Source organism: Martes martes, assembly GCF_963455335.1.
Source record: "Martes martes genome assembly, chromosome: 6".
NCBI classification, from domain to species: Eukaryota; Metazoa; Chordata; class Mammalia; order Carnivora; family Mustelidae; genus Martes; species Martes martes.
Genome location: NC_137893.1, coordinates 74510326 through 74537455, shown reverse-complemented (window position 1 = coordinate 74537455; position 27130 = coordinate 74510326). Strand labels below are relative to the sequence as shown.

The 27130-nt window shown below is 41.9% G+C and overlaps 1 protein-coding gene across 4 annotated transcripts in view; it reads left to right on the top strand.

The window, feature by feature from the left end:
• NCOA7 (nuclear receptor coactivator 7) overlaps positions 1-27130 on the top strand; it is a gene marked incomplete at its 5' end in the record, with an annotated part of 156783 nt that extends 129653 nt beyond the window's left edge. For 3 of the 4 annotated variants that reach the window (XM_080805533.1, XM_080805534.1, XM_080805532.1), the window contains 6 exons: positions 7906-8053; positions 15765-15890; positions 17228-17380; positions 24040-24135; positions 24579-24652; positions 25028-27130. In XM_080805533.1, coding sequence (XP_080661659.1) covers positions 7906-8053; positions 15765-15890; positions 17228-17380; positions 24040-24135; positions 24579-24652; positions 25028-25163 — 733 coding nt within the window. In that variant the 3' untranslated portion in view covers positions 25164-27130. Of the gene's footprint in view, positions 1-7905; positions 8054-14276; positions 14352-15764; positions 15891-17227; positions 17381-24039; positions 24136-24578; positions 24653-25027 lie in introns of those variants that run through there. The other variant, XM_080805535.1, reaches the window with a different exon arrangement.

Below are 27130 nucleotides of genomic sequence, written 5' to 3'. Positions count from 1 at the left end.
CGGCTGTCTTCTGCTCAGGTCATGATCCCAGGGTCCTGGGATTGAGCTGCCTGCTTTTCCCTCTCCCTCTGCCCCTGCTCCCTGCCTTTGTTTTGTTTTTGTTTTTGTTTTTTCTCTCTCTCTCAAATAAATAAAATCTTAAAAAAAATAAAAAAATAAAAAAATCAGCTTCACTGAAATAGGGAGGAAGGGAACAAGGTTAAAACTGCTTCCATCCAGATAGTATCTGAGGCAGGTTTAGGAAACGGCGTATACTAAAAGGTTAATAAAATCAGAAGGGAAGAATTCAGGAATGAAAAGAAGTTGGAAGTTATTCTAACCCAAATGTTAACAATATGTTCTGAAGGGAAGATGAAGTATGGGAAGGGAGCTTTAGGGAGAAACAAAATCCAGAGGCTTTTATGTTTAAGGATGGGGAGATGCAAGTAGGTTTGTGGGTTAAGAGGAAAGGACTAAAGGCATGGAGAGGTAGGGTGGAAATAATGGAGGAAATTCACCAAGCGTTAGGACTGTTGGAGATACAGACAAGAGGGTTAAAATGGGTAAAAGAAAAGTGTCTTTTTCTGAAGAGAAGGATGCTAAGAGGGACAGTGGAGGGGAGTGCATTATCAGGATGGTACAATGGAGAGTGTTCAGAGAGGAAGATTGGTAGGAGAGAGAGGTGGAGGGCTTGCAAAAACAGGTCTGGAATAACTACCACTTGGAGTAGTGCAGGAAGTGAGTTAGAGGTGAGTAGGGAGCCCCGTGAGGGAGGGTTTTCTTGGCCAAGGTTAGGTGCCTTTGATTTGAGTAATCCATTAAGCACAAATAAGAAAACCCGCAACATCCATCATCATCGCAAGGCAGGAGGAGTCGGCAAGACTGTTTATGTGAAGTGTTTGGAGGGACCGGTGGAGTAGGAGGAGCAAAGCATCACTTCTAGGGGGCAGCATTGAGGGTGAGATAGAAAGATTGGCCTGAAGTGTGTGAATCCCAGAGGGGCTAATGGCTGGAGAAATTGGGGGAGTGATGGGTCAAGGTGAGAGTAGAGCTGGTACAGAAAGGGGGAAGGAATGGGTGCAGGGGAGGCAGAAGGACAAGGAGGGGAATTTCCAGAACTTCGAGGCTTGTTTCCAGAGGGCAGGGTTGACTTCTGGGAACTAATGACCAGGAAAACCCAGTTAGCCAAAAAGAACCATTCCAAGAATTAGGTTAAATAAACTTAAATAAACTTACAGTCACTCTAATCTAGAAGGAAAAAAGATGAAGTCATATCCTCTTCCTTGCTCCCCCCAATCAAGTAGTAAAAATAAACAGAGGCTGGAGAATTGTGCATAAGTGGAGCTGGAAAGAGGGGGCGTTGATTCCTTCCATTTGGTCTCCAGAGGCTTAAGAGTTAAGTAATCAGATTGGTTCCAAATGAACTTTAATTTTCTCTTGTGAAACAGGCCATTTTAATTCTTCGTTCTTCTTTCTTTGCCTTTTGAGGCATAGGATGAAGACTCTGTCTACATGATAGAAGGAGATTTTGTGTGGGAGGCTATTGCTGAGGGAGACAAGCAGGGTGTACTAGTGCTCTGAACGCCTGAGAAAAGGGACATGAACATCCCCATCAGGATGCCCTGTTTGTGCAACATACTTTTGAGGTTTCTCATCTCAACTTACTTGAGGCTTCCCAAGGTTGGGGTGACCTTGTTTGGAACAGGGATGGAGCCTACCACCTGAGACAGTAGAGAGGCCATTCAGGGATTCTGTTTTGTATGTTGTATCTTGTATGTATGGTTCTGGGAGAACCATTCCCAGAAGCGTGGCTGAGGGGAGGCGGCTGCCCTGTGATGTTGCCTGAGCATGGAGCTCAGTCTTGGTAGTGCTGTGAGCCTCCTGACAGAGGGTGTGGGAGGAGGAAAAACGGGTGGCTGCATGTGCCTTAAGGGCCACCTAGGGCATCTGGGTAATACTATTTAAGCTTTATTAATGAAACCTGAAGTTGAGGAAGTAGTTGACCTATGGTCTGAGACCTCTGACTGTGGATGGGTCCTCCTTGGAGTTGAGTGTTCATAAGAGAAGAGGTGGTCAGCTTAGACTGGCTGCAGTATTCCCAGAGATGGGATGTTGGGGCACATCATTCAATTTGCTGGGCCTCAGGTTGGACATAGTAATAATACTTGTCTCTTAGAATTATTGTACAATGGAAGGTCCTTGAAACGGGAATCACATCTTTTCTCTTTAGGTCACTGATACAGTTCATCAGCATTACTTAAAACATAAGGCCACTTCTGTGTTTGATATTAAAAATGTTTATGACTCTGACCCTGTTTTCTGTGATATTTTGAGAATACTTCTCTCCTCCTTTCTAGTTACTTCTTTCTCTAGCCAGTCCAAGATGTGCAGTGCTTACCCAATTTAAAGGACTGGCTCTGGCTCCTGCACTACACACTATGGACTGCTGCAGAATAGGACACTCACTCTGGCAACAAACAAATCCAGAGGCTTTTTTCTCCACCCACTGGAAACCCAGCAGTCCCAAGGGAAGAGGTTTGGGAGAAGAGGCCTTCTCACCAAGTCACCCCAAATTCCTGCCCCAGGCTGAGATATTTCTTCTAGAGAGAATAGCATTGGCAGGCAAGAATGCTTTATGCCAAAATTGACCTTGTCCCCCTCTGCCTTAACCTGTTAAAGTTCCTGAGAAACTCACCCGTTCACATACAACTTAAGTAGCCATTCCCTTCCATGGTATGCCCGGTGTGGCTGATAGTTTGGTCTAAGTTTTACCAATGGCACACTCTGGCCAAATTGACCTGCTCCTAAAATAATCATGGCATTCATATGGATCCCAGGTCATTAATACAGACCATTCCCTCCACTGCCTTGAAGAGTTTCTTTTTAAGAAGGGTAGGGTGGGGCGAGCGGTATTGTCCTTTGCTGTGGGCTTGTCTCTATTAAGACCACCTTAATTAGTCAAAGATGCTCTAATAATCTTGAAAATCTCTTCCAAAGAGAGGGTATTAGGCACAGGATTCCTTCTTCCTAGGAAATCTTTGGACCTTATACAGATCTTTCCTCTCTCCCTCCTTCTAACCCATCCACCCTCCCAACAGGTTGTAAGCACAAGTCGTCTTCAAGTAAGGAATGTCCAATTATATCTCCCTCCAGAATAATAAATCCTACTTACCTTACATCTACAAAACAAAAAGGACTGCTTAAATGGTCTCCTCAGGCAATTTAATGTCTTTGTCACCAAAAAGAGAAGTAACTGGTAATTGCTAGGATAGCGTCTCTCCTTAAAATCTTTATTGACTTGGAGTTTGCACAATTTATATTTTCTTAAAATGTCCAAGGAGGAATGAAATCTTTTTTTTTTTTTTTAAGATTTTATTGACTTATTAGAGTACTTGTTGGGCGAGGAGGAGCAGAGGAACAGAGAGGAGCAGAGGGAGAGGGAGAAGCGGACTCCCTGCTGAGCAGGAAGCCCAACACAGGGCTCAATCCCAGGACCACAGTGTTCATGACCTGAGCCAAAGGCAGATGCTTAACCAGCTGAGCTACCCAGGTGCCCCTAATGTAAACTCTAGACCTTATTCCTCATTCCTCATTCCCTGAAAGTCTTACACAGGGATATGTGTCAGCATGAGCTTTTAGCATTTCTTGGAATGCTTCTTCAGTGTTCATGCTTACACAGTGACTTTCCCTATGTGGGTAAACAGAGACTACGTGAGCAGTCCTTCATGAAAGTCAGTCCACAAAGTGATAAAAATGTGTCTAGTGTCATAACCAGAAAGTGAACTGGGGAATAATTTAGAAATCAAGGTGGGATAAGGGGGAGGGTTTTGTAGTGTGGTTGAAAGAACCCAGTGGTCACCTCAGAAGATCTAGTCCTGGCTGTGATGCTGATATACTACAGAGTCCCATTCCCTTATATCTAAGCAGAGTTATACCCAGTATCCCCATCAACTCTCATATTCCTGAAGGTAATCTCCATGAGGTCAGGGTCACTAGCACATAGTGGGTGTATAGGGAGTGATGGCCAGAGACCATGAGAAACATACCTAAAGTTGAAGAGTTGGGTTGACTGATTGCTGTAAGGGGGAACACACACCATGGGACCATGGGCCATCTCAGAAAGAGGGTGCTAGAAAGGAGGTATAGGATTTAGATTTACTTAGGTGATACAGGGAAGGGTATAAGGAAGTGGGAATTTGTTCTAGATTAGATGCTATCAGGAAGCTGAAGTCCTGCTGTGATTGGGTATCTTATCAGTCTTATCTGAGAGGAACTAGACTGGAGAGGCAGACTAGGGAGGTTAATGCTCTAATAAGGAAAGAAGCATAGTCATTCACAGTAGCCAAATTGGAGGGATGTTTGGTCATTTTTGTGGCTGAACAATGTTCATGTTTTTGTTTGTGTTCAGATATAAGATCTCGAAGTGATCTTGTTTTTGTCATGATTCATCATAGTCATGGAGCAGTCTTGTTTGATGTTGAAGTTTTGTGAAATTGTTATGTTCAACAGGAGAATGCCAGGGCCTAGCTAGGAGTGCCAGGCTAGCTCCAGGTGTCAGGGACTGCTTTTCTCTTTCTCACGGGTACGCTTGCCAGCAAATAATTAGGAAGTCATTTTACTCAATGTGGGTACGTGCACAGTAATTGCCTTCTTTTCCAAGAGTTAGAGTGAAGCATATTTGGTTCCCTATTACAAAATACAGTTAAGATGGGCGAAATTTTAAGTGTTAGAAAACTGAAAGAGTTAGAATTGTATACTCATCAAACCTCTCTGGAGTGATTTTTTCTAAGTTAAGTTTTCATGGGAAATTTTATACTACATGGTAAAAATACTTCAAAGATTCAAGGAAGGCAACAATGATATCATTGTTAGGATAGGAAGACAAACAATGATGTCTTTCCTTAAAAGGGTAACATGGGTTTTATATAGCAAAGTTGTAAGGGAATTGCTCCTCTGACAACACAGTCCTACTTCTGGGAATATATCTTACAACTATACCTGTACACGTGTGAAGTGACTCACATACGAAGTGACTCGTCACAGCTTAGTTCATAACAGCACAGTCTTGGAAACAACCCAAGTATCCATCTATAGAAATGATTACATAAGCTCTGGTAAATCCACAGAGTAAAGTACTGGGTAGCTATAAAAGAAAGAATGAGGAAACCATTTATATACTGACGACATGAAACGATATCTAGGATATATTGTTAAATGAAGAAAACAAGATAGAGAATAGTACTGTCTTTTGTAGAAATGGAAGACAAAAAGAATATATATTTATATTTACTTATCTATATAACACTACAAAAATATATAGGAAATGAATAAAGTCATCTATAAGGGAAAAGGATGGGCACAGGATGTGGTGGACAGAGATGTGAGTGAGAGGAAACTTCTCATTATTTGCTTTTTAAAATATAATTTTGATGTTTGAATCATCAAAGTTGTCTTTTCTACTCCAAAAAATAAAATAACTTAAAGATATAGATGATATAAAATATGCCATTCTTCCATCCCATTCCATTCCCCAAAGGTAAGCGTTTTGATCGCCTTCATACGTAACATTTCAGAAGAGTCCATTGCACTAGTCAGGGATCTCCAGAGAAACAGAACCGAAAGGATATGTGTATGTAAATATACACAGAAAGATTCATTTTAAGGAATTTGGCTTACATGGTTGTGGGGGTTTACCAGTCTGCAATCTGTCAGGGAGGCTGGCAGGCTAGAGACCCAGGGAGAATTTGATAAAGTAATCTCAGGTCTGAAGGCTGTCTAGAGACAGCTCAAAAGACCTCAGTCTTTTTCTCTTAAGGTCTTCAACTGACTACACAAGACCCATCCCCATTATGGCGGGTAATCTGCTTTACTGAAAGTCTGCTGATTTAAATGTTAATCATCTTGGTAAAAAGACACCTTCACGGCAACATGTAGACTAGGCTATGGCTATGATGTTGTCATATAAAATTAACTATCACATCCATGTACAATTATATCTAATTTTTTTAATAAAAATGGCACCATATCATATACACTGATACATACCTTATCTTGGATGCCAGCTCTCCATGTTTTGAAAGAGTAGGAGTAATCTCCAAGGAAATAAATACACGTCTCAAGTATATGAAAATTGATAATCCTGTATTATGAAAGATATGATTAACATAAAAGGGAAACAAGGACTTTGAAACACATTTGATAGTCATTCATGTTTACATTCTCTAAAAGTTCCCACAAACTGACAAGGAAAACACTGACTCCACAGTCACAAAGAGCCCGTTCATGAAGGAAAAGCTGAAGCAGGAAGAGAACATGTGAAAATTGTTCAGCATACAAACACTCAAAGAAATGGCAACTTTAATTTTTATTAAACCCTTTTTTTGAAAAAAACGTAAGCAGGAGTGTTAAGAAACTCTTAATGCAAACTGTAGGGCTGGTGTCAGAGTGAACGAAAGCCTTTCAAAAGCAACCTGGGAGGATGAATCACAAGCTATAAAATCATGCCCTTTGGCCCAGTAATCCCTTTTCTGGGAACTAATCTCAAGGAAATAACTCAAAAGATGGTGAAAGGCGTAGACCCTGAGGTTGTTCACTGTAACATTTGTACACTTGAAGAAATGGGAACAAGCTAAATATCCTGAGAACCCGGGAATCCAGGCTATTCATGATTTATTACTTCCATGAAATTAGCCATTAAGAATCAGTACAAAGATGGCAACATAGCAGATGTGCATAATTTAATGTGACATATCACAAACAATTATATCTTGTCCTGATGACAATGAAAAGGAAATTGTATATATATATATATATATATATATGGACAGGACAGATCAAAATACAGAAACCTAGAAACCGTTTGATCCATTGGGATTTCAGAATTGAGAGGGACATTTCTTTTTTGTTTTAGTTCTATTAATATTTGTCTTCAATCATTCGGGCTGCTGTACCAGAATTTCATTGACTGAGTGGCTTATAAACAACAGAGATGTATTCCTCACAGTTCTGAAGGCTGGGCGGTCCAAGATGAAGGTGCTGGATCTGTCTGGCAAAGGCTCATTTCCTTGTTGATAGGTGACTGTCCTTTCACTGTGTCACATGGTGAAAAGGGATTCTTTTATATGGGCACTCATCCCAATAACAAGGGTTCACGACCTAAGCACTTCCCAAAGGTCCTTTATTGAAATACCATCACGTTTGGGGTTAGGTTTCAACATATGAATTTGGGGGGATACAAACATTGAAGGTATAGCAACAGTGTTACAAATTGTTTACGTAATTATAATTTTTTAAGATGAGCAATAATCTCTGCTTGGAAATTAGCCATCTATTGATTAAGTCTGGAGTGATGCTACAGTACCTTCAGATGTTAAGTATGTATGAGAGAACAGAAAAATAGGAAGCTAACTACATTCCCATGTCAATAAAATTAGGTCTCTTTCTAATACTAAAACAACAACTAGTATTATTTACTTTGTAGTTATAAAAGGTATTCTGTTGAAATTGTAATAGTGCTTCAACCACATAAAGACCCATTGAAGTATTGTTTATCTTGTCCAGCTAAAGGATCAGATCAGTTTTTTTCCCCATTGAATACAAATGCCCAATAAACGAAGACCAAATGAGGAGTAAATATTTGGTGTAAATGCTTCATTGTGTTTTTTCAGTTTCATGTCCCACCTCATGATCTTTCCCTCAGATGGAAAGACAGGTTCTCAGTGTCTGTGGGCTTCTGCTTTCACTTTTTGACTTACTTTCCAAATTTGGAATGCATTGGTAGAGATCATCTTCATAGTGGGACATTTCCCAGTTAGTACAATGGATTTGCCAAGGAGGGAAAAGACGGTTGTAAGTGCTCAAGTCTCTCCTTGTGCCTGCCAGGAAAGTGGATTTGATGTTGACTCCTATGACGAACGTGTTTTTCAGGGTGGATCACTTGTACACGTTCTTTGTTCAGTGGTCTCCTGACGTCTATGGGAAAGATGCCAAAGAGCAAGGCTTCGTGGTGGTGGAAAAGGAAGAACTGAACATGATTGACAACTTCTTCAGTGAGCCAACCACCAAGAGCTGGGAGGTGAGCACTCAGGAGGGGCTGAACAGTCGTGGTCCTTAAGCTACAGTATGTAATTAAAGTCTTCTTGGGTCCAGATACCAAGAACTTCTTGGCTGGCAAGAAGTTAGGTTTCTTGTGCACTTTGGAAGTGATCAGGGGAAAAGCTTCATTCCTGTGTTTGAGCTAGTTTTATGTGTCAGATAAATGCCACACTGCTGAGTCATTTCGCTTTTTCTTTTAAGCACTACTGATGGGTCCCCTTTATGAACAGGATGAAGTTCAAGCTCCTTCATGTGGCCCGGGAAGCCCTTCATAATTTTTTTGAGCACTTACCAACTCTTCCCCTGTCAGGGGCACAATGGATGAGATAAGCAGAATTTACTATAGATGAATCCTTACAGTATAATGAGATAACTGCCGTTGTAGGTGAAATGCCAAGTGCTATAGGAGCATGGAGCCGGGGGATCAGGGAGAGCCACCCAGGAGGAGTGAATGGAACGAAGATCAGAAGGGGGAGTTTGGGCAGTTGGGATGGCATGGGACATGGGACCTGGTGTGGCCAGAGAGGAAAGTCTTTGCAGAGGACTGACCCAGGGGAGAAACAGAGCATGTAGCACATTTAATAAACTAAGAGAAGGTCAGTCTGACTGGACCATAGGGTACAGAGCTGAAGGAGGGGCAAGAAACGAAGCAGGAAAGGGAAGCAAGCAAGGGCACATCACAAAGGACCTATGAGCCCTGTGTATGTTCCTAAAGGTAGTGGGAAGGCATTGAACCCTTTTGACTCTGGAGAATTATACATGCATATGCATCTCAGACAGCTCTTTCTTGCTGGCAGATGTTCAAGGATTGGAGTTGGACAACACTTGAGTCTCGAAGACCCATTAGGAGGCTCTTTTCGGTCATCGTTGAAAGCTAATGGTTGCTGAGAGAGTGGCAGTGGGGATGGAGAAAATGGAGTGCTTTTGAAAGATAATTAGAAGGTGGAATATACAGGATTTTCTGAGTAATTATTATATGTGGAAAGTAAGGAAGATGTCAAGATTGATCTCTTGGTTTTCAGAGTGGGAACTGGAGGATAGTGGTACCTGCCCTTCACTGAGACAGGAGCATAGCAAGAGTATTAGATTTAGTAGTAAATGCTCTGCATTCTGGATTTAATCTAAATTTGAGGTGTCTGGAATTTCCAAGAGACAGCTGAGAATAAAACTTAGGAGAAAGATCTGAAGATACACTTTTGGAAATCCTTAACAAAGTTGAAGTTATGAGTATAGATGAGGTCATCGTAGGAAGAGTATATATAGTAGGAAGGGAACGGGGCTCAGAACAGAACCATTAAGGACACCTGCATTTAAGGGGCCAGTGGCAGTAGAGACCACAAAGATGACTGAGAAGGAAAAGCCACGAAGGAGGTAGAACACAGGGAGAGTCATGTCTTAGAAGCCAAGGGAAGAGAATGTTTCAAGAGGAGGGTAACAGTCAGAGTGGCTTATGTCACAGAGGAGTCAGACGTTAAGAGCTGAGGTATGTTTTCTGGGTTTAAAACCGAGGTGGTAGTTGGTGACTTTGACAAAAGCAGTTTCATTAAAGTGGTAAGTTCAAAATTTAGATTCCAGTGGTTCAAAGAATGAGTGGGAGATAAGTAAGTAGAACTAATAGAGGTGGGAAACAACTCAGATTTGGTTTTGGAGAGTAGAAATGAGATGATAAGCTGGAAGAAGTGAGGCGGAGAATGTTTTCCCGCTCCTGAGAGAGACTTTAACCTTTTGGATGAGGTCAGTGGGAACGCCAAAGTCGAAGTTACAGAAGATAAGGGCAGGAGGAAGGGAATGATCAGGAGAGCAGATCTCTGAGAATGGGTGGAAATGTGGGGGTGGGGATAGGATTGGTCTTAGGTGGGCGTCGGTAGTAGAAAAGGATAGAATGTATGCAAAAAAATGCAGCTTCAGTGGTGGTAAATTGTGGCATTTTTCAAATAATGGTTTCTTTGCAGTGGAAGGAGGGTCACCTCCTGAGGTGAAGGAGGAGTTAGAGGAACATGGAGGAGGTATGAAGCAGCAGTTACGGACACTAGGAAACATGCTAACAGAAGACTGTCATGGGGTGGCTGTCTGCTTTTGAGGGCACTGGACTTTTCTCGTGGCCCCAGGCTGCAGTGAGTGGTGATGTTCTCCAGCACTGCCAGCCTGGTTTTACGTTCAGGTGGGCAGTGGGATCCTTCCAAGGCCAGAGGCTTGCCAGTTTGGGATGAGCAAGGGTAATAAACCTGCCCCTTGGGTCTGATCCTTTCTGGAATGCTGGGCCCTTTTGTATGTGTGCTTGGACTGACACGTCCTTTTTTGTCACTCCCTCGTGGCCTGGATGTGCGGTGGGCGCACACACAGCTGCCCGTGGCAAACTCCTGCCCTCCTTCAAGGACCCGCCCCTTTGTCACTGCCGTGGTGCTCTCAGTCCGTCCCCGTCCTATCTTCCCACAGCTCATCCTGCAGAGCTCTCTTGTGTACTGCACACCAGGTTGCTGTTTGAAGATATTTAAGCCTATCTGACTCTTCCTCCCTTGGCTTTTTCTTTCAATTCATGGTTTTTTTCCAGTTTTTGTTCCTGTCTCTGGCCAGTCTTTCCCAGTCGACTTCTCTAGTTCCTTTTCTCGTGCTGTTCCCTAGGAGTTTGTCCTTGACCACCTTGTCATCTGTTACATCTTCCTTGGCTGAGGTCAGCTCTTGTGGCTTGTGCTGCTGACCCCCGTATCTGCCCCCACCACATACTTCTTTCCCCCAGCGTCTCTATTAGAGCTCATAGCTGCTCCACAGGCCCTGGTGGAAGAGGTGGTTTGATAAACAGGTATTCTGGCCAAGGCACCCAGGAATATCAAGTCCTGTCCTCACCTCATCTGCTCTGCTCAAGAGGCCCCCATAAGGTATGTGCACAGATGAAGCAGAGCCAGGAAATGTGCATTTTCTTATTAAGACTGTGGCCTCTCTCTCCAGTATGGAGGCCCAGAGGGAAGGTGTAGATTGCATTGGGGACTGAATCCTCGCCTGATGAAGGCCTGAGTATCTTGAGCCAAAGCAGCAGTCTTTAAGGGCTATTCTGTCTCTTTCCACTAATCCTATCCTTGAATCTCAGCTCTTGACAACCCCAGTGGGAGGAGAGGCCACACTTACCAGCACCAGAGGAAAAGGAGCTACAGAGGTATGCAGGGAGAGAAAGTTCTGCTGGATGACCTGGTGTGGGCCAAGCCTTCTCAGACTGAGCCGCTGAGAATGAAAGGGAGGGCAGATTCTCTTCTAGAGAATACTCTCTACATCTGTAGTGGAAGAGGAAGAAGAAAGGAAGGGATAGAGAAGGAGGAAGAAATTCATTGGCCTATTCCAAGCTCCTTGCGCTTGCGCTGACAACTGGAGAGACAGTCGGCTGGACTGGTCAGGCCACCTTATCTCTGTTTGCTTGCCATATGGCAGAGAGTCCAAAAGTGCAAAGAGTAGAAGCATGCTGGCCACGATCCCTCCCACACAGGAGCAAGCTCTGCACACTAGCTTTACTGTGAAGCCAAGCCATTGTGAGGGCACCGCTCCTCCTCTGTGGGTGGGGAAGAGGCACCTTCACTCCCCCAGAAGCTGGCAGGTGTCTGATCCTCAGCATGTCCAAAACAAAGACTCTTGCCCCCAGACTTGCCTCTTCCCACATATTCCCATATTAATTAGTGGTGTCCTGAGCTAGAAACCTTGGTACCATCCTAGATTCTTTTCCTTCATCATATCTAGTCAGTCTTACTGTGATTCTGCATGGTGCAGGACCTCTACTTCCCTCCACCAAGCATGCCTCAGTCAGCCTGTCTGCACCCTTCACTTGGACTTCCAAGGGCACCTCCAGTCCCAGCCCAACCACCAGCCTGTTCTCCCATACAGAGTTTCTTTAAATAAGCTTTATTTCCTAATTTTATATAAGTAACACCTGCTTATTGTGGAAAAATTTAGAAACTACAGAAAAGTTCAGTGCAGAACATTTAAAAATAATATGTGACCACATTTAACACTTTTGTGCATTTTATTCAATTCCTTTTTTCTCCCTCATTTATTTTAGGATGTTATCTAGGGGGTGAGGGGTAGGGAGTCTTGCTTTTTATTTTTGTAAAAGGCATTCATACTGGGGGCGCCTGGGTGGCTCAGTGGGTTAAAGCCTCTGCCTTCAGCTCAGGTCATGGTCCCAGGGTCCTGGGATCGAGCCCCGCATCAGGCTCCCTGCTTAGTGGGGAGTCTGCTTCTCCCTCTGCCTCTTCCTCTCTCTCTTGTCTCTCATGAATGAATGAATGAATAAATAAATAAATAAATAAATAAGATCTTTTAAAAAAAAAAAGGCTCTTATACATGTTCTGTGCTATTTTACTTGCTTAAATAATGCCTATGAACATATATTCCCATGCTTATGACACTCCGTGCCTCCCCATTGCCTAGAGCTGTCATACCCACTGGCCAGTCAGAATCACCATTTGGTGAATTTTTTTTTTTTAACTGAATCCTACACCTTTACCACTAAAGACGTTAGTTAATTCAGTAGGTCTGAGTGAGGAGTATCAGAATCTGTGTTTTTAAAAGCTCCTAGATGATTTTGAAGAATAGCCAGGTATTAGGAAAAGTGGCCTCTAGAATAAGTTCTAAGCTTCTTAATGGCATTACTGTTTTTTTTATTTTCTCCACTCCAGCTTCATCTCAACTTCTCTTGCTTTCTGTTCGCAAGCCACAGTTAACCTAGAACACAGCCCAGTTTTCTTCCTGTACTTTCCGCCGGGACATCTCCGCACACCCTACCCTATGCTCTCAAACTGAAGCCGCATCACCTCTGTGTGAATAAGCCATCTCCAGACTCTCTGGGTGGCCACCCACCTTTGAGTTGCTATTATTATCATTTGTATTACATGGAATGGCATTCATTTATTTATAAATGTCTCTCAGACACTTGGGGGGTGGAGTTTGTTGGGCATCAGACTCTTGGTTTCAGCTCAGGTCGTGATCTTAGGGTTATGAGATTGAACCCCGTGCCCAGCAAGGAGTCTGTTTCGGGGTTTTCTCCTTTCTCTGCCCTTCCCAATCATGTTCTCTAAGTTAATCTTTAAAAAAAAAAAAAAGAAAGTCTCTCTGCTGTCTCCTCACCCACTTGAGACTGAGGACTACTTTGTGTCCCCAGGTCTGGCAAAGTAGCAGGCATGTGCCATCATAGAGAAGGCAGCCAGTAAATGCTAGCTGTTGTGAAGTGTCGCGTGCTGAGGAGAGAATGCTCACAGGCACAAAATCCAAGTGATTCTGCCCCAGGTTGTGTCGTGGTTCTTGTACTGAACGTAAGTTCTAGTTCACCTGGGTCTGGTCACTGCGTATCTGGCAGAGTTCTCATTAGAACGGACCCTCGGGATAAGCTATGCCACAGCCCCTGACCCCCTCAGCAGTACCTAACACCATTTTGATGTGGAAGAGTCACAGAAAGATCACTAAAAAAATCAATCCAGTGGTAATCCGCATTTTTTTCCCCAACCCCTTATGCCATCAAATCCAGAAAGCAGAGGAGAGCTCATCGTGTTTATTAGTCACTAAGGGTAAATGTTCCTTTGCCAGCTCTTTTGAAAAACTGAACCTAAAGTAACATTTTTCTCAGCCTCATATAAACCAGATGTTCTCCCATTCTTTTAAGTTCCTCATATCTAACAAACATGGTATGGTATTGAAGTAAAATACCATTGGCCTAAGTATAATGAACCTACCTCTGGTAAAGGCTCCTTTTATCCTTCCTTTGAGATTCAAACCTATTGCCGGCAACATCCATAAAGTTTAAAATGGAAATTTAGCTTTAGAGAAGGTGCTGGAAAAAACTCCGAAAAGGCAGGGCTGGAAGAGCTAGCTTAGCCAGAGGACTATAAGGAAGAAAAATATAAGAAGACAAAGAAAACAAACAAACAAACCAATGGAGTTTTGTTTCAGTTAGGAAACTTACCGTTTCAAAGGTGAAAGTGTCATTTTACTGCCTCACAGCTATGCCTGACAGGAAGTGTGTGTTTGCTCTAAATCCTAATTTGGGTGTGTTCCTGTAGAAATGCTGAACCCTCTCCTGAGGGAAACAGAAACTCAATTATGCAGGAAACGAGATGCAGCACAAACCATTGTAGCTCCTCGTGGCCGGCAGCAACTGTGGTGTGGCGGCCAGGAAAACGCTGCTTCTATCTCATTAGCAAGCAGACGGTTCTCCCCCACTCAGGATGAGAATCCGAAGGTTGCCCTTGGACGTTCAGATTTTCTATTGTGCCAGACCCGACCAAGAGCCTTTTGTGAAGGTATGTGGGAGTCCCCGAGAGCTAATGAGGTGTTGGTGATTCCTTAGAGATCCGCCACTGGGTATGTTTCCAAATGCCTCCTAATTAGAAAGAATGTGCTGACATTTCACCTGAAGCAGGTATTTTATTTGTTTTGGGAGATGGATATGATGTGGCTTGTCCCTCCTCCTTAGAGTAAAAAATCCACATTTTAGTTTTTTCATTCAGCTCTGTTCGTACCTCTGTTAAATGTAGAGTTCACTAAAAACATGTGCTTTATTTAATACATTTAAAATCCTATGTTTGTGACTCTTTGACAGGGTTTTAGGTAAAGCCCCATGAGAAGATAATAAAATATATTAGTTAATTTCCTTACCTGTAAATCTGGGTGGCAGGTACTTTCTTTATATCTGTCACTGTACATATTGCAAATTGAATGGCGTGTTACCTGGCACCTTTGACTAGATGTACATAAGTGCCTTTTCTCTATAATGCAAAAGTCCACTGACACTAGTACCCAGGTATTTTGCTGAATTAGTCACTATATCATTTAGTGACTTATCCAGATGTTAAGGGGGACAAAAAATAGATTTTTAAGTTGAAATTGACTTTGGTCATTCATAAGCACAGTTACAATGAAATAACAAATGTGTACAAAATCAAGTTTCTCAGTTTTGAAGGAAAGGTTATTTTGATAGTTTCTGAATTGTACATAAAGAAATGTAACCTAATTGCAACTTAGCCTAAAGCTTTGTGTTTCTTTGTATTGTTGCTTCTGGTGGATGTTACCATTTGTTATTTCTATCAGGGTTTGTGGCTTTGTGCCATAGCCTTGAGAGAAAACATTAGGAGTCTTGATTTTAAAAAAAACTATCTATCCTTATCTCCCCACTTTCCCTATCTATAGAAGATTACAGAATGATTGCTGATTAGCTCCTTAACAATTCAAATTTAGATGCAGGCTAAAAGAGAATAATTTAGGGCTTTTCAGGGGTATAAGTCACCTGTGGAATTAGGCATAATTCACACTCCATGAGCACTCAGCAGTGGTAGTAAAAGTGGAAAACCTGTGACTTTAAATTCTTTTTTTTTTTTTTAAGATTTTATTTATTTATTTGACAGACAGAGAGCACAAGTAGGCAGAGAGGCAGGCAGAGAGAGAGGAGGAAGCAGGCTCCCTGATGAGCAGAGAGCCCGATGAAAACCTGTGACTTTAATTTGTACGCACTTAGTGTCTCCGCTGCACTATGTTAAATTCTGCATTTGTTCAGAAATTATAGCTGAAATTAGCCCTTTTCCCAAAGTCCTAGTTCAGTTTATGTCCTACTGCTAAAACTCCACCCTTTATAGGCAGTTGTGTACCTGAGGTCATTTTTAGCAGGTGAAGGAAAAGCAGATACATCAGGTTGGGGGGGCTTCTCCTCTGCATTTCAGATCATCACCGTTGAGGAGGCCAAGCGCAGGAAGAGCACCTGTAGTTACTATGAGGACGAGGAGGAGGCCGCCCTGCCGGTCCTGCAGCCCCACAGCGCACTCCTGGAGAACATGCACATCGAGCAGGTGGGCTCTCCCAGGGGACTCGGGACGGGGGTCTCCTAGGCCTTAAAGAAGCATTTCCCATCCCTGCCTGCATTTGCTCTTCTCACGGAGGGGGAGGGAAGAGCCAAGTTCTACTGGAAGAACACCAGCAGCCTAACCAGTACTAGCGTCTGAGAGGTTACATTAGCTCTCCCTGTCACCTCTTCGGGAGTTTGGGGACTTGGCCAGAAACTGTATCCATCTTCTAAGTCCGAGTGAAAACCCATTCTTGTCTTCAATATAATTTTTAAATTATCCTACTGTAGTCCTAATGCATATTCCTAACACTTAAAAAAGGATCCAGATTTATCCTGGTGATTACTACAGAGTTCCAATAGTTTTAATTTATTGGGATCAGTAAAGGTTATACAGCAAATACACTTTACTAGCTGTATGAAAACTACCAACCACTAGGAGTAATTTTCCTTTTTCTGTGATTTCCTTTGTTCACTTTATATTTTCTAAAAACCTGTAACTTTAGTTTTATGAAATACTATAATGTGCTGTATTTGAACTGTAGTAAGGAATCTCTTGCATGTCTCCTGTTAGCTTAGAAACCTGAATTTCAGAGACCTTAAAGAATCAGGTTCAACTCCCTCAATTTACAAATGAATCTGTGAAGGCTCAGGAAAGCCAAGAGATTTGACCAAGCAGCTACAGAAATGGGGTTCTGTATTGCAGAACAGCTGATATTACAACTGATGTTAAGCATTCTGAAGACTTCAGTATTTCATAGCCTCCTTTGTTGGTATTTTTGAAGAGATATGCCATTATTGGTATTTATGGCAGCCAAGTTTCAGCTAAACGTTAACGTAGGCGAAAGATACAGCAAGGTGAATACAGACTACATTTGACTACTAGCACGAAACACCTGTGTTCTTTGCTCTCACTTCCGTGGGAAGCTGCACTGAGTTGTCTGTAGCAGCTCTGAGCTTATGAGCATTTAGAAAGAACAAGTGGAGAACCATGAACTGTTTGGTGAAGGTCAGGTTGAAGTGTAAAAGGGAGAGCAGGTATCTAATTCCTATCAGGCTAGGTGCTGTATCTCCAGATGTATAGTTGCCTAGTGACCCCTCATTCAAGTCCCTAAGAGGGAGTGTATGCTCTGGCTGGCATCCCTGTCAAGGCAGCACCATCAAGGAAGAGATTTTTCCCTTCTCTTTCCCGGTGTATAGTTACAAATATTTGTCAGATTAAAAAGGAGCAACATGTGAGTAAGTGTGATTTTGAGCTTGAGCCTCAGGTACTTGCTTAGTGCTACAAACTTATTAGATTTGTGGGCAGATTGTATATTTACATCTTCATCTTTGGATTTGCAGCTGGCCCGACGCCTTCCAGCACGGGTACAGGGGTATCCGTGGAGACTCGCATACAGCACATTAGAGCATGGGACCAGTTTGAAAACTCTCTATCGGAAGTCGGCGTCGCTAGACAGTCCTGTCCTGTTGGTCATCAAAGATATGGATAATCAGGTAACGCTTGTTCATCTCACAGAAAACATTTTGTGATGATGATGTTCAAACTTACACAATAGTAGAGAGGCCAGTGTAAGAACTCGCCATCATCCAGAGTTCATAGCTAGCAGGATTTTGCCACATACACTTCATAGGTCTTTGTTGGTTTTTCTTTGCTGAAGTATTTTTTTTTTAAGATTTTATTTACTTATTTGATGGGCACCTGGGTGGCTCAGTGGGTTAAAGCCTCCGCCTTCGGCTCAGGTCATGATCTCAGGGTCCTGGAATGGAGCCCCGCATTGGATTCTCTGCTTGACAGGGAGTCTGCTTCCCTCTCTCTCTGCCTGCCTCTCTGCCTACGTGTGATCTCTCTCGTCAAATAAATGAATAAAATCTTAAAAAAAAAAAAAAAGATTTTATTTACTTATTTGACACACAGAGGTCACAAGTAGGCAGAGAGAGAGAGAGAGAAGGGGAAGCAGGCTCCCCACTGAGCAGGGAGCCCAATGCAGGGCTCGATCCCAGGACCAGGAGATCATGACCTGAGCCAAAGGCAGAAGCTTAACCCACTGAGCCACCCAGGCATCCCTTGCTGAAGTATTTTAAAGTAAATCCCAATTATTATGTCATCTCACCCCAATATACTTCCAAATGTATCTATAGAAAAAAATGGAGGGGCGCCTGGGTGACTCAGTGAGTTAAAGCCTCTGCCTTCGGCTCAGGTCATGATCTCAGGGTCCTGGGATCGAGCCCCGCATCGGGCTCTCTGCTCAGCAGGGAGCCTGCTTCCCTTTCTCTCTCTCTGCCTGCCTCTCTGCCTACTTGTGATCTCTGTCAAATAAATAAGATCTTTAAAAAAAAAAAATGGGGTGTATTTCCAAATACGGTTACATATAGGAATTTTTTTCCCTGTGCTCGCCATATAGTAGGAAGCAATAATGATATTCTGCAACCTAAAGCTGGAAAAGCTGGACAGAAGTCAAGTCTGGATTGGCAGATAGTGCAGAAAGAAGTTCCAGTGCCATACCAGAACTCTTTACAGATAGCTGAACTAGTGCCCACAAACCTTGCCTGCATGGTTGCCCAGATGGAGAGCCAGTCAGGGCTGAAGTGTGTTGCACCTGAAGGACCCAACTGTTACGATATAGCAAGGGATATTCTCTACCATTGCTCCTCGCCCTTTCCCTTGGTCTTGGAGGCAGTGGTGAATTCTAGATATTACCCCCATGCACCCTCACTAGTACTTCTGTAAGCGTGGGTGTGAGTGGAATCTGGGCAGTTTTCTTTCATATACTACCCACTCAGGTTTTTGCTCCACAAAAGGAAGACATCTTTCAAGATTTAGTCATTTCAGTTTGGTCTCTGCTATATCAAGAAGAAATTTCTTTACATTTTTAAGATGTAGATGTCATTCTTTTCTCTTTCTGGCATTGAAGCAGGTTTTGTTCAACAACCTTTCATTTATTCATATGTTCAGAAAATGTATGAGTGCCTATTATATGTGGGGCACTATGAAGCATTGCTTGCTCTGAAGCTATATGATTGTGGGCATTTTAGGGAAATCAATCTTTGCTATCATAATTTGTCTTGGGAGAAATTAGCAGAGAGATAGGGGTACTGGAGGCACTGTCTTTCTCAACTGTGATCTTTCCTGTGACTTTATTGCTATGTTATTATAGATAAAGAATTGTGGGGAGTAGTTTACCTATTATCATTGTTATTATTACTTCTTGATTGATGACACTTTATTTAATCATGATCTAAGTGGGTACGGTCAGGTTAAAAATTTTAAATAATAATAACAAAGGTTTAAAATGGAATTACATAGAGATTTAGTGAAATGTTAGAGTTGTTTTATATGAGCTATGGCTAGATGGTTTTATCATATACAAACCCTCATCATAAGTATAGATTAGTTCTACTGATTTACCAAAAGATACCAAGTTTGTTAGGGAATGTGTTGGCAGCACAGAGCAGGAATGCAGCACAATTTCACCTGTACCCAGTGACCCCCCCCCCAAGAAAAGAATATGGCTTTGCTGTGTTTGAGAACAGGGTAGAATGAAACCTGTAAATTTATCTGGGAATAAATTATAAAATTCTAATTTAAAAGCATTATGTATGCAGAACAGCAGCAAAGGGAGCTCTGCAGAATCAAAAGTCAGAGAAACAACCATAACTGGTAGAAATTATAAAAACAACAGTCACTTCAAGCCTCTAAAAAACTGCTGTGATATACCCTCAAGGGGTCGGTCCCTAGCACTTCTTACCCCCTACCCAGGATCTATGTTTCAGAGGCTAAATTCCAGGTAAGTATGGCTTCGAGGTGAGGATTATTTTCTTCTACCCAACCTGTTTGTAGGGGAGATGCTCTACCTTAGGCATGGTAGAATGAAGGAATATCAAAAGCCCTTGCCACAGCTCTTAGAGCAGAAATTCTATGACCAAGAGCTAGTTCCCCTGCCTGCCACCCTCATCATAAAATAAAAGTGTTCCTCTGAGGGCAGCAGCCACTGTCCAGCCCCTGGCTCCCAGCTCTAGGAGAAGAGGCAGATTGTAAGACTTAGAGCTCTGCTAACCACCTCCCATGAACACACCAAGGTTACAACTGTACAACAGTTCTCTCTGAAAAAGACCTGCAGACTAACAAAACAGATGTTGTATAACATAGGACTGGGCTGGGGGGTGGAGTGTGGTGGGAAGGAAAGAAAAAAAGCCACATCAAGATGGGTAGGAGGGGCAGAAAAGCAGTCTTGACAGGACTCCACCCCATCCTCCTAGCGACCCACAAAAGGGAGAGAGATCACAAAACATGCAGCTCCTCTCTGAGAAGTGAGGGGTTCAAGTCCCACATTAGGCATACCAGCCCATGGGACCTGTACCAGAAAGGCAAGCCCCCAGAACAATGGTCTTTGAAAACAAAGGCTAATTTTGAAAATGAGGTTGATTTTTGGGAGAGCAAGAGGGCTGTAGGAAAGGGAAAATTGCACTGTTGAAGGGCTCTCACACAGACTCACTTGCACTGAGTCTCAGCACAGAGGCAGTAGCTTGAGATGCACCTGGGCTGCATGTGAGGGAGATTTGTTGACTTGTTGACTAGTTTCAGAGAGTATACCTGAGGGTAGGGGTCTGATGGACATCTCTCTGGGAATAGAGACACTGGAGGGTGCCTTTTTTTTTTTTTTTTTTTTTTTGGTACTGCAAACCTGGTGCTGGTGGGTGCCATTTTTAGTGCACTCAATTTCCCTTGCTAGTGCCACCAGCTCACTCCATGTTCCCCTGTGGCCCCAACCCACCGGGCCAGCCCACTGTTCACCCAGCTTGGCCTCTGCCCCGCCATACCCGGCCCTCAGGCTGGCCCCAGCTCTGTGCTCATCCACCACAACTTCTCCAGACGTAGCACACAGACTTTCCCCAGCCCTGCACTTATCTACTTGTCCACTGTGGCTCCCACCAGACCCCTTGCACAGGCTCCCCCAGCCTGTACTTGTCTGCCACATCCCCTGCCCTGTCAGACACAGTAGCTAAACTTGCCCTGGCCTAGCCCCTGTCCACGGCATATCTTAAAAACAAAAAAGGACATAGAGCTCTGAAGCTGTCCCCAAAGGAACGGACTTTATTTAGAAGAGTATGGACAAGTTCAAGCCAAAGGGTACCCTAGAAAATGATGACAATTTGGGGGTAAACAATTAAGAGGAGGCTGGTAACTGCATGAAGACAACAAGCTAAACTGAGGAGCATCTACTTGAGCAGAGAGAACCAGGAAAAGAGACCGCTAAGGAGGGCCTTCCTAGAGTGAGGAAAAACTTCATAAACTGGCCAAAGAAACTACCGTTGCAGAGAAGGCCCAATTTTAGTCAAATTAGACTGTGAAATAACTTATACCACAAGGCACTGTGGAAAATAAAGAATCATCAGGCAATTGATGGAGTCTGATTTATGCTAACTTAATTCCAGTTGAGGTACAGAAGTGTTACTTTGATATTGCTCAGTTACATTTTCCCATTTCTGTGGTAATTTTGTTATACATATTACATTGATACGTATTAAAAACCCAATGATAAATTGTGCATTAAGGAGGGCACTTGATGGAATGAGCACTGAGTATTATAGGCAACTGAAGAATCATTAAATTCTAACTCTGAAACTAAGAATAGGCTGTATGTTAATTAAATTGAATTCAAATAAATAAAGTTTAAAAAATAAAAAGATTACTACTTCATGTAATGTTTTCTACTAAAGAAGCTGAGAGAGGAGAGGAGAGGAGAGCAAATATACATTTGTAGGTTTTGTTATATGAACCTTTTTTTTTGTTTTTGTTTTACCACTTCTGGCTGTCTTAACTTTTTTTCCTCCATGGATTCCTTTGTTCTGTTATTGACAAATATATTAAATTTTTAATGGTCTAGACTCAACAGTATCATTATATACATAACATAAAATTTCTTTCAAGATAAATGAATAGAAGAGAAAATGGACATTTTCTTACATAACCATAATGCTATGTACCTAACAAAATTAACATTAATTCCTTAGTATCATCCAGTCACTAATCCTTAAATAGATTTCCATGATTGCTAAGAAGGTTTTTTAGCTAAGAAAGAATATATTTAGAATCATGAGAGGGTGAAAGTAAGGTGGCTTTTCCTTTTCATTGATCAGAAAAGGACCCACTTCCTTCTACCTATGGCCATTGCCTTTCCTGTCCTGTTTTTAAGCACATGCTTTTAAAAGTAGATGCTTGGGGCGCCTGGGTGGCTCAGTGGGTTAAAGCCTCTGCCTTCAGCTCAGGTCATGATCTCAGGGGCCTGGGATCAAGCCCCGCATCGGGCTCTCTGCTCGGCGGGGAGCCTGTTTCCCCCCTCTCTCTCTGCCTGCCTCTCTGCCTGCTTGTGATCTCTGTCTGTCAAATAAATAAATAAAATCTTTAAAAATAAATAAATAAATAAAAGTAGATGCTTATCTCAGTTGTATTTCAGTTCTTTTACTGAAAGATCACCAGGAGAAGGAAAATGGATTTTTGATGTTTTTGTTAGTGTTTTGTTTTTGTTTGTTCTTAGCAGCTGTAGAGAAGGGTTTAGTAGCAGGAAGTATGAAGAACGTTAGTTAGAAAGAGTTTCTAGACTTCTCCCCTACCTAATTTTTAGTATTTCAAGTTGCCAGGAACTAAGTGTAACTGGTGAAGAAGAGAGAGATTCTACCGTGGTGATAATCCAATTAAAATAATTTTCAAAAGGGGCGTCTGGGTGGCTCAGTGTGTTAAGCCTCTGCCTTCGGCTCAGGTCAGGATCCCAGGGTCCTGGGATTGAGCCCTGCATAGGGCTCTCTGCTTGGCAGGGAGCCTGCTTCCCCCCTCTCTCTCTGCCTGCCTCTCTGCCTACTTGTGAACTCTGTCTGTTAAATAAATAAATAAAATCTTTTTAAAAAATAAATAAAATAATTTTCAAAAGTTATGACATTTTTCAGATAACCTCCATTTTTTTTAAATTTTTTTTAAATTTATTTATTTGTTAGAGAGAGAGCGAGCGAGCACAGGCAGACAGAGTGGCAGGCAGAGGCAGAGGGAGAAGCAGGCTCCCCGCCGAGCAAGGAGCCCGATGTGGGACTCGATCCCAGGACCCTGGGATCATGACCTGAGCCGAAGGCAGCTGCTTAACCAACTGAGCCACCCAGGTGTCCCAGATAACCTCCATTTAAAGCAGTGTTTCTCCAGTGGGTTTCTGAGGTAGGAGGTGTATCAGAATCACTTAGGGATGTTTTCAAAATATATATGTTCATTCTTGCCAGCTCTTACCCTTTGCAAGCACTGGTCAGGATCTGAGCAGGAAGATAGGAAACAAGGACAGTGAGAAAAAAACCCAGAAAAGTTATTGGTTCAAATACATCTAAATCATCCTGAAAGTCCATAGTCTTATGGCATTGTTATTATTTTCTTAAAAGCCATCTTGAGCCAAGAGATGTTAGATCAGTCATGTTAAGGACACAATCCTTTTTTTTTTTTTTTTAAAGATTTTATTTACCTATTTGACAGAGAGAGATCACAAGTAGGCAGAGAGGCAGGCAGAGAGAGAGAGAGGAGGAAGCAGGCTCCCCGCTGAGCAGAGAGCCCGATACAGGGCTTGATCCCAGGACCCTGAGATCACGACCTGAGCCAAAGGGAGAGGCTTTAACCCACTGAGCCACCGAGGCGCCCCAAGGACACAATCTTAATAAGCATATTGCCAACTCATTTTTATAAATTGAAAGAAAAATTTATTTTCTCTGGGGAAATGTCTGGCCATGAATGCACTTACAAAACACACACGACACATGATTTGTTCTTTCAACCACTCACTTCTGTGCGCAAGATGCATCTTGTTGTTTAATGTTCCCGGTATGTCATCTGTATTCACTGGAGGAAATCTGACCCCATAGGGAACTTCAGAAGTGTTTTAAAATTGGAACAGTTGCTGGCCTTTGACAAATACATTCTCTGAGCCACTTGAGTTCCAGTTAGGAATAAGGATATTTTGTTGGTTGGTTGGTTGTCTTTTTAACTTAAGAGCTCTAATTTAGTAATGGTCTTTGCTGAAAGAGGTTTAATGATATCTCAGAACAGGATTGTGTTGGAGTATTTCAGAAAGCCATTCTTTGGGAGGTTTGGTTTGAAAAAAGATGTTTCTGTTTTCTTTTGACAGATTTTTGGAGCATATGCAACTCATCCTTTCAAGTTCAGTGACCACTATTATGGCACAGGCGAAACTTTTCTGTACACATTTAGCCCCAATTTCAAGGTACCTAAATGGGAGAAATACCCAACCTCCCACTGTTGCGTTGTCAGGATCATGGGTGGGGTTGGAGTTGGGGGACGATACTGGAGCAGCAGCTGTTGCATAACCTTATCTGGGCTCACGCTAGGTTGGGTCTGCTCTTCATGGCTATAGCACACAGACTGCTTTTAGGGTCCCTCCTTGGGCCTTGAAAACTGCTCTTTCACGTGTTCTGGGATCTGGGGAGGTATGATAGCAGGTCAGAGCCAACATGTGCTTGAAGAGGTCTTTCCTACTTTATAACTCCTTTGAAGATCTCATCCTGGTATAGGAAAGGTCTGGCAATCTGGAGCTTCCTCAGTCAAGGGCTAGTTTCCTTCCACACAGATGTACTATCCCAATAATTCCCTCTTCCCTGATTCTCCAGATTGAAGTGTCTGTTCTCTGTCTTGTGTTTCTATCCTAAGGTCTTTAAGTGGAGTGGAGAAAACTCATACTTTATCAATGGAGACATAAGCTCTTTGGAACTTGGTGGTGGAGGGTAAGGTTTTTGTTGTTGTTATCAATTCACTGCCTGACCTGTGAGAGTTTGTTTTGACCCGGGTAACCAATACCTCGTGTCAGGTGATTTCAGTTAGGCCATCTGCTTCATTAGGACAGTGGCCCAATGCATGAACCTCAGAGTCAAAGATAAAATGATTTATTTATGTGTCTAAATGAGGGACTGTTATCATTTGTCTTTTAGGAAAGATGGGTCATTTAAATGTAATAAAGGAAATGTATTCTTTGTTTTCCCAGCAGTTTAGGGTTTTGTCTGTTGGTAGCATAAAGAAAAGAAGGTGGGGGAAGGGAGGGCAGAAAGCGTGTCACATGAGACTGAAGTGTTTTCACCTTTTTGTATTTGTGATTATTTCAGGGGACGATTTGGTTTATGGCTAGATGCTGACTTATACCATGGACGGAGCAACTCTTGCAGCACTTTCAATAATGATATCCTTTCCAAAAAGGAAGACTTCATAGTTCAGGACCTCGAGGTATGGACATTCGAGTGAAACTCACTCAGACTGCCTTAAAATGCCACATTAAAAAGATCGGGTTCCATCAGCCTTCCTAAAGCTGGCTGGAAGACAAGCCCCGGCCCTGACTGCCTCATCCATACTGCTTTCTTTCCGCCATCGTCTCAGAGCATGGCCACACCGCAGAGGGATTCTCAAAGGGACACGTGGAGGGCAGACAACGAAGAAAGAGAGTTGAAGTCTAGATTGTTGAAAGACTTTGTACTCCCATTTCCTTCACATCCATACAGCGAGGAATCAGAATATTTATAGATGTATGAGTTGAATGCAATTTTTATTTTTGGTAACTGTGAAAAAAAAAGATACTGTGGAAATACATACATGCCTTGTGTATTTATCAACATAATTTTCATTACCAAAATGTACAGCATACTATTGTTTGCCATGGAAAAGATTAGTCTCATTTAGAAAAATTGAAAGTGCTTGGCACTTAAAGGGAATATATGATTTTTTAAAAAATTGTCTTATTTATTATTTCTAGTATATTGTCGAAAATGTGTTGGCAGTTTTTTCTTTTAATGTGCAAATCTTGGAATAAAGAAATGTATACATTTTGTGCTATGTTTTGGCAACAAACCCATTTGATTTCTATAGTTTTATATTGAATTTTTTTTTTTGCCCTGATTGTTTAGGGTGATAGGTCTTAAGCAGCATATGTATATGCATAATTCTGAAATTTAAAAACTCATTACCAATGTTTATTGATTTGACTATTATAGGCCAGCCTTCCATTTAGTCATTAAAAAGGTACATTTTTACTTACTCTGAGTGTGAAGCAGCAGCAGCAGCAGCCATTTCTCACAGTCATAAGTTGGTATTCACAGAAATGGGTACCTTTCTGAATCTAGACTTAGAACAATCCCTGCTTTTGAAAAGAAAATGTTTTGTTTCCCACAAAATCGTGTATTGATAACAAAAACTTTATTTTCATAGTGTTTTGTGCATAATTTCCCCCAACTTCTTAAATTAATGAATAGGCCTCTGTTTTAAAAGAAACTGAATGTTTTAATTTCTGCATATTTTATATCAAATGAAAAATGTCAAATTAGCCCAATTGTCTTGGTTTCTAGACTCGTTTGAGAAAAAGCAATGCAAAGAAGTACATTCATACCAAAATTGGAATTTTAAAAACCCTATTTTTTAAAAACCCATTTTCATATCATAAAATACTCTTTGTTAAAAATGATTTAAAAAACCTTGTTAAAAATTAAACAATATTATCGATTGCCAAACTTTTATGAAAGCCAAAGACTGCTAATGGAAAAAGTTTTCAAATAATAGCCAAAGCTGAGAAGTAGTCTGTCATAAATTATATCCCCAGTGATCTCTGAAAGGAAAAATTAAAAACAAGTAGGATTTATATACCTGCATTAAAAAAAAAAAACACCATCTTTATAGAATGTTAGCCTTAAGCTGGCAGAAAATTTCCTTTAGATTATTCTCTTATGTTTGGATATTTATGAAAGAGAAAAAATTACCAAGTGGCCTCCTGTCAGATCAGCAACTCATTTATCCTACTCACATTCCATGCAAGTTTAAATGAATTCTGTTAAATCTTAAATATGTTGCCTGGGTGTGCTTTCACCCAAGTTCTCCTATTGAGAACTCTTGATTAACAACATATTGACAGTTTAACCTTAATCTGCTTGTTAAATGATGTGTTGGTGTGAGATATCAGGAATGTCTCATAATGATCAAGTTTAGCATTTACGCCATTGGCAACCATAGGCTATTAACGAACAAAATGGTCATTTTGCATATAGTTCACTCCTACCTAGTTTTAGTCCATGATACTATACTTGTGAGAGCATATCCAGATGCTGTGTTCTCTATTTAAAACAGTATTGTCCAATCAGAAATGTGTGGCCCTTCATTTATGGATATTGAGTATATGTAATGCAGTGCTAGCCCAATATTTTCAATAAAGGAATTTATGCATCCAG